A 7,882-nucleotide genomic window follows, 5' to 3' on the forward strand; every position below is an offset into this window, starting at 1 on the left:
TGAAGAAAATGACTTCTTTCAAACAAAGAGTAAAGTTTTGTTGATCAAATTTTATATATGTATGAGTACTCTTCAGCCACAAGATAAGATCCCTCCAAGCAGCGATAATCAGCACTACTCATTCATTATTTATAAGCACTGGGTTTTGAAACTTTTTTTCAATCAACATTTTGAGGTCATAAAAGTTTAACGCAAAGCTTAAAGAAATACCATGAATAAGCACCTATTCATTTCATAAAAGACAAACTTCATACTTACCATGAAAGTAAACTTGTTAAGGACTTTGACTTAAAAACGTTTCCAAAAATGATCATTTAATTTAAAGAATTAATAGATTTAATTCAGCGCTTTAAATCTTCCTGCAAAAATAAGATATAGATGCTGATATTCTATAGTTAATTATTTGTACCTGCTTTTTTTTCTTTTTCTTCTTTGTATTTATGGTGAACTGGTTTTGTGCTGCTGGAACGAAATTATGGTCCCTCCCCAAGGGATGAATATTCTATTCTGCTCTTTTTGTGACATTTGCCCAAAGACCTGATACCATTTATTTTGGTCTTATTTTGTAGCACTGACTTTAGTGAAAAAGACTATAGAGCATTTTACCATATTAGGCTGATGAGATAAAATGTAAGTTCTCAAATTATTCAGTTGAATTTAATTTACATAATGCCAAATTACAACAACAGTCACCTCAAGGTGTTTTATACTGTAAGGTCAGAAGCCTACAATAATAGAGAAAAATCCCAACAGTCATACAACACCTTATGAGCATTTGGCGACAGTGGGAAGGAAAAACTCCCTTTTACCAGGAAAAAACCTCCAGCAGAACTAGGGCAGCCATAGGCAGGACAAAAGACATATTATAACTAATGATTGAATGTAGAATGGTGCATAAACTCCTAGTGTGAAAAAAAAAGGTGAGTGAAGATTTATTTAATTTGTATGCTATTTTTTTTGTATTCTAATCTTTGAACTCTGTAGTTCACAATTATCGCTAATAATAATAATAACGATAAAATAATGTTATTAAAATTTTATCAAAATTAACTCAAAATCAGCTCTGAAGTGAATAACCAGAAAAAAAGAAAATTAACTATTTATGTTCTTTTTATTTTCTAGAAAGATACTTTTATTTTTTAACCTCGCGCCACAGGAGCCCTCTTGCCCAGCGATCACGTCGTTTACGCTGACGTCACCGTTTCCGTAGCAACAGAGCCTGACAGCCGTTCTGCCAGGAGGCCAACAAGCACGTGTGGTCAGAGAAGATGTTAATCCACTCACACACTGAGCGAGGGCCACAAAACCACCCGAGAAAAACATGGTGAGTTATAATGATTCACGGCGGCAGCGGGTTTTGTTTGCGTTGGGCAAAATGTCTTTATTTTGATTTTGTTTTATATTTAAAACAAAATTACTGAAATTACTTTTGGCACCTGGTAAACATTGGTGACAATGGTCTAAAAACAGTTAAATGATGTGTCACCTTTAGCCAGTGGGCAGTGTATGTAATACTGGTCATTAAACTGGCCATTTTATCCCTGAAACATAATACTGTTTCACTTTCAGTCGTTGATATAACTCAAACGTTTTTGTTTGCCAGTGCCAGGATTAAACTATATATATTTATTATATCTGTTTATTTATATTTAGACTTGGACTTTCTTTTTCAACCCAGTTTATTTTTTACCTATATATAACTATCACCTTAAGGTACTTATTGTAAGGCAAAGAGTTTAAACCAGGTATGGAGACGTTTGTTGAAAGGTAAACAGAAACACTTTTATAATTTTATATAAACTAAATTTATATATGGAGTACCTTTCAAAATTGGAGCTAAAACAGACTTTATATGGGGAGTAAAGCTGACGTAAAAGAGATGGAGAGGGAAATTTATGATAATACAAAAATAAAATGCACAAATTACAAAAAAAGTAGTGGCTCAGAAGATGGATTTTAAAAGTGCTATGTGTATTGTTTTGTCTTTTCAGGGCAGATTTTGTATGGTGAGGGGTCACTGTCGCCTTAAAAGTAAATAGCATGAGCCAAAGCCTTTCCTTATTTCCCTCCTCTGGACAGAAGCCACTCAGTAACTTACTAACCTCGGATGGCTAAAGAGGTCTTTAGGGCTGGTACATTTATAGGTCACTGCAGCTAAATCCTCAGACTCTAGATGATTCTAGCTGTTGGGTGAGAGTGTAACATGCTGTGTGTACTGTGTCATGTTCCTGTGACAGACTCTGCCAACAGGGTGGTGTACTGTAACTGGTGCGAGCTGAAAATGATGTGGTCCAGCAGCTTATTCAGGCTTTATCTGATAAAACGTAGGACATGACTCTGGAAAAGCAAGAAAATGCTTGCAGGTTCCTCAGTGTTATGACATCTCGTAAGCTGCTGTTCCTTTAAGACTAATCAGCTCTAATATGTGCTTTGATCCTCCTGCAGGGCCTTTTGTCCATCCTTCGGCGGCTGAAGCAGGCTCCAGAGCAGGAAGTACGCTTGCTGCTGTTAGGGTTGGATAATGCCGGCAAGACCACTGTGCTAAAACAGCTGGCAGCCGAAGACATCAGCCACATCACCCCCACACAAGTACATCACACATCCACACTCTCTCACATGCACAGAAATGTAGAGTCCTGTCATTTTTAGAGCCTTTGAATTCTCCTGCTGCAGATATTAAGCATCTGCGATACCTTTCTTAAGGGCTTTAACATCAAGAGCGTGCAGTCCGCAGGCTTCAAGCTGAACGTTTGGGACATTGGAGGTCAGCGCAAAATCCGACCATACTGGAGGAATTATTTTGAGAACACAGATGTGCTGGTACATACGTAGTCTTCATAATATCATTTTTTTTTCTGTGTTCTGATCAGTTTGTTAATATCTACGACTGTATTGTGTGCAGATCTATGTGATTGACAGCTCAGACAGGAAACGGTTTGAAGAAACAAGTCTGGTGAGCTCCATAAATACTTTTACATTTTAAGGAGGCACAGTAGTCATCTTCTGATAAGGTTGAAGGTTAGAAGGCATTCAGGAGCTGTTGGAATTAGAAGCTGATCAGGGATGATCGGCAGTATGATGTTGTGTTGCTTCTCAACACGTCTCAGTGGTTTTTCTGTTGGCAAACACCATTAGAGCAAGTGTATGTGACTGCACCGTGTTACAGGAGCTAGCTGAGTTGCTGGAGGAGGAAAAGCTCGCCACGGTGCCGCTGCTAATCTTTGCCAACAAGCAGGACCTGATGACAGCTGCTCCAGCGTCAGAGCTGGCAGAAAGTCTCCGTCTGCACACAATACGGGATCGCATGTGGCAGGTGCAGGCCTGCTCGGCGCTCACTGCAGAGGGAATTCAGGTAAACATAGAAACGGACACAGTCTGCAAACGCAACATCGCACACACAGCAAGGGTTGGGATAGTTGCCTGCAGCCGCTTTCGGAAGTCAGGGAATGCTGGGATTTATTTTACCTGTCCTGGTCTTAAAAAACAGGCTAGAGGGGCTGAAGTTTGTTTAAGTAAATCACGTTACGATAAAATAGAATCATTTAACCGCGTTATGGTAGATTTCTAAACACAACCTATAATACCTTTAGATAGTAAAAATAAAATCAGTACAGTTCAATGGAGTAAAATGACACAAAGGAAGCACAATAAAATAGAAATATGCAGAATAATTAATGAATACAAATCTAAATATACCACAAACTTGGATATATGTTCTTTTTTGTGGCAATGGAGCAGAGACAGATGTTTAAGGAGGTGTTCCACTGCAGAGGGTGGTCTCGATTATCCATGATGGCCTCATATCCTCCTCCCCAACATATCCACAGTCATTTAGAAGACCTCGGCATCAGCTAATGAAGGAATCCAAAGTGTGCTGAATTCAAACAGGGAAAAGAGGAAAAAGAAGCAGATTACTTAAGATCCATTATTCCTTTAATTACCATCATAAAACACATGCTTGTATAAGAAGATTTCCAATCTGGGTGGATCAGTTATGTCATCTTTCTAAAGACTAAAGAAGCTCAGCTGCTTTGTGTTATCATGTGCATTAAAACAGTTTGCTACTGCCAGTCTGCGCGTTTCACATCACTGCTTTGCCTCAATTTCATGGGTGGGATGGTGATGTGTGGAGCGTGGAGTTTGCATGCTCTCCCTGTGCATGTTCCTTACACCTAGCACACACATGCTAGGCTAAGTATTTTTTCCAAATTTCCCATCTGCAGTGAGTAAAGTAGATTGAAGGCTTGAAGTGTATAGGATAAAGTGCTGTGTGACTGCGTGCTTAAAAATATGACTTGTATTCTTATCAATTTTAGTGGCGATAAGTAATCAGTAGCACAAAAGTCCTTGTAAGAAATGATGTTAAATGCATAAATAATAAATCACAATGGTTGTCTGGAAAATGTGATCAAACAGCAAAAAAATCACACAGTACTTCTGGAGATATATTTTGAATGCTATTTTTAGGTCCACTTAATTTTTACTTCTCTAATTTTCCACAATTACAAAAATATATAATTCTGTGTATTTATTTATGTGTTTTTCAGGATGGGATGACCTGGGTTTGCAGAAATATAAAGTTTCGGAAGAAGCCATGAAAAATCGCATCTTACTCCTGGAATATCCAGTGTTTCATGTTCAGGACAGGAGACAACATCATGTCGAAATTCTTAAAGACACTTGTGTCTTTTTTCCTTATGTGGCATCAAAATAATTAGTCACTGTCAGCACAGTTGTCCAACACAACCCTCAGCCCTGTATTACATATCTTAAAATGTATATACTGTAAATAGGCTGTTTTATTTAAACTGTACACGCTTTTTTTAAAAATAATTAAACCATGTTAACTCAGTATTTTGTAGACAATGTGTTTTTTTTAAATAAGCATTTGGTGTTGTGCAGTGGATTCATGAAAAATGGAGGTCTTGTAAGGCTGTAAGTCTCTTCAGTCGAAGCTAGAGGGCGATATGGTGCTAGTCTTGTGTATCAGAGCCTTATGCCAAATTATTACATCTCTTACTTTCTGTCAATGACAAAGCCGGGGGGAGGGCCTTGACGCTGGTGGTGCAGTGTGTGTGTGTTTGGGCAGGTGGGGGATATATAATAAGCTGTAAGGATAAAGTTTTTCATTCATCCTGTCACATTCTAACACAACTCAAGCCACAGGCAAGAATAAACAGCCAAAACGTAACTGAACTGGCCTGTTACTCAGGCACAGGCAACACAAAAATTGCCTGTGCCTGGAATCTGTCGGAATATGTTACTCGGCCCAAAAGCCAAATTTGCGCAGCATATAACACAGTCATGTACCCTTCTACAGCAAAGGTAGCTGTATGAAAGGTTACCTTCATCAGAATGCGCTGATATAATGATCCAAATGTGACTTGGTGCTCAAAGGTTTAGGCGATAAAAGCTCATGATGGGCACTGAGGAGATGTTGTTCAAAATGTCTGTGATGGCATTCATCAGGGACCTGTGTGTGAGTCTCTTCTGCGTCATGGTAACCATGTTTTTAACTGCAGCCTGGAAAATGATTACTCAGATGAGGCCAAGAGGGATAATTCCAGGAGTTTTCAGGGGGATGAAACTCCTGTTAGGCTCTTTTTGTCAGCTGGTAGTTAAAAAAAATATATCTTTGCACATTTATATGATAGCTGATAGCTCACTTTGAAATGCACCAGTTTTAATCTATTAGTGACTTCTGTTTAATGTCATTTGACCATGATGCTAGGTGTTGTTTTTATTATTGTTACCTTTGTTCTACCAGGAAGTCCCACTGAGATCACAATCTCTTTTAAAAGAGAAACCTGGCAAAGACAGCACTCATGCAAACTCAGAACAAAAGTCAACAAAATTCTCCTTTACTGGAGCTTATTATGCTTTTAAAGTAATCAATATTTAAAGAAAGAAAGTCAATTTTCTGTGCTTTACTCATTTCTTACAATTTCGTAATTCAGATATTTCTCAAAATAAACCAATGACAGCAGGAATAGTGTGTGAAGTGTTTTGACAACTTTATTTTTTATTTTTTTGCATTAAGGTGGGGGTGCTATGACATCTGCCTTTTGGAGGTGGTGGGTGGGGCTTCTGCTTCCCACGGCCTTGACCAGTGATGTTGCATCCTTTGCCATGTTTGATTTGTCACTTACATAATTTTTTTTCTTCATACAATGTTCTACAATTTCAAAGTGTGCTTTAAATGTCTTGTTTTGTCACAGCGCTGCTGCGCTCAGGTACGGAAGCTCTACATCATGAGCAAAATGACCATAAAACACGCACACCTGTGTCTGCACACAGGAAACAGACCTCAACACATCTCTCTTGCATATGCAATAAACCATACAGAAACACCTTGGCCATTCAATTACTCAACTTCTCACCTTGTTCACCATGATTTACCACAAGGCAATTGCATTTTCTGTCTATTTTTCTTTTTTGTCTTCTGCAGCACATTTGCCACAAACCCCACTAATCTGAACTGGATGAGTGCTCCACTGTGGTCCTATAGGGCATTTACATACAAACCTTTTCTAGGACTAATAGCTCTCTCCAATACAATTTGCATTTATATAGCCCCCTTCATACCCAACATGATTTGGCACCTTTGCCCATGATAAAAATAAACCTCCTCCTTTGGCCTTGAGTTACTGCCCTGCTGCCGGTTGTGTGTGTGCACTTGTGTGTCCCTCAACATATACAGGGTTGGCTGATTTTAATATGCCAAAGCTGCTTGGTCGTCAGATGGAGACTGAAACAAGTGCAAAGCCTTTAAAATGGACCTCATAATGATTTGGTCTCATTCCCTGTGTGTGTTTTCTGCTATACAGTATGCACGAATTGTGTCGATATAGCAGTGTGGGGCACTAGAACACACTAGAAGACACGAGGTAAATATTAAACCACAACAGATCTTGCTGGACAAACTACAACAGAACACGTACAGCACTGACCCAGCCCTCATTTATTTATCTTTTGCTTCCAAGAAGCAAGGTCCTTCAAATGTTTTCTTTGGACATTGGCTGCATTTTCATTCATCTTCAATCTAGTCTTCATGTTGATGTTTTGGCTGTTGAACTAATTGAAACTGACCTGTGGACCATTCAAACATAAAAAGTTACCTAACCAAAGAGAAGAACCAGCGCTCTATGTACAAATTACACACATTTTAGCAAATAACCAATTTTAAATTGTGTCTTTAGGCACTTCCCTATCACAAAAGCACTTTTCACCCTCAACCTACCAAAACGACAAAGATAAAACTGTTTATCAGAAATAAAACTGTATTTTTACACCAACAAAGTGACTCCCAAAGAGCTGGTAGTTGAAAACTTGGAAGCTGGACAAGTGGAGGACAGAAGAAAAAGTGGCATGTCTGAAGAAACTACTACTGATGGATCGTATGTGAAAGTCATCTCTTTAATTAATAGGAAAATATCCAATTGATCCATTTACTGTTCACTCAGCTTCTCAGAAAAAATGCTGTTGTGATCCTGTATGAAAAAAGTGAGAAGAGAGGCACAATAGTGAGTCGCTACAGAAATCTGTAAAGCAAGGTGGAGGCTATGTCATAGTTTGAGGCTACGTTTCAGCTAATTGTGCTGGAGATCTTGTCGAATTAATGGAATTACAACCACAAGAAAGTACCATCAGATTTTCATCCACCATGCCACACCATCTGGAAAGCATCAGACGGTGACTTAATTTTTTTTTACCATGACAGTGATCCCAAATACACTGCCAGTGCCACAGAAGTGGATAGAAAAACACACAATGGATCATTATCAGTCATGGACTGGCCTCGTCAGAGCCCGGACTACAACATTATTGGAGCAGTCTGGGATCGTGTTGACAGAGAACAGAACAAATGCATTGATTAGCATTT

The 7,882-nt window shown here is 38.7% G+C and overlaps 1 protein-coding gene across 2 annotated transcripts; it reads left to right on the plus strand.

Moving 5' to 3' along the window:
* The first annotated feature begins 853 nt into the window (after positions 1-853).
* Positions 854-4,846, plus strand: LOC102780299 (ADP-ribosylation factor-like protein 3). 2 transcript variants are annotated; one of them, XM_006788939.3, is made up of 6 exons: positions 854-1,324; positions 2,446-2,589; positions 2,704-2,820; positions 2,903-2,953; positions 3,167-3,352; positions 4,548-4,846. In XM_006788939.3, exons 1-6 carry the CDS (start codon positions 1,322-1,324, stop codon positions 4,596-4,598), a joined length of 552 nt encoding a protein of 183 aa, XP_006789002.1. In that variant the 5' UTR covers positions 854-1,321; the 3' UTR covers positions 4,599-4,846. The 2 variants fall into 2 exon arrangements, with proteins under 2 accessions (XP_006789002.1, XP_087699848.1); XM_087843722.1 differs by lacking the exon at positions 4,548-4,846 and having other exon boundaries at positions 3,167-3,568.
* The last annotated feature ends 3,036 nt before the right edge of the window (positions 4,847-7,882 follow it).

Source organism: Neolamprologus brichardi, chromosome 7, assembly GCF_056152115.1.
Source record: "Neolamprologus brichardi isolate AB-2024 chromosome 7, ASM5615211v1, whole genome shotgun sequence".
Lineage (NCBI taxonomy): Eukaryota > Metazoa > Chordata > Actinopteri > Cichliformes > Cichlidae > Neolamprologus > Neolamprologus brichardi.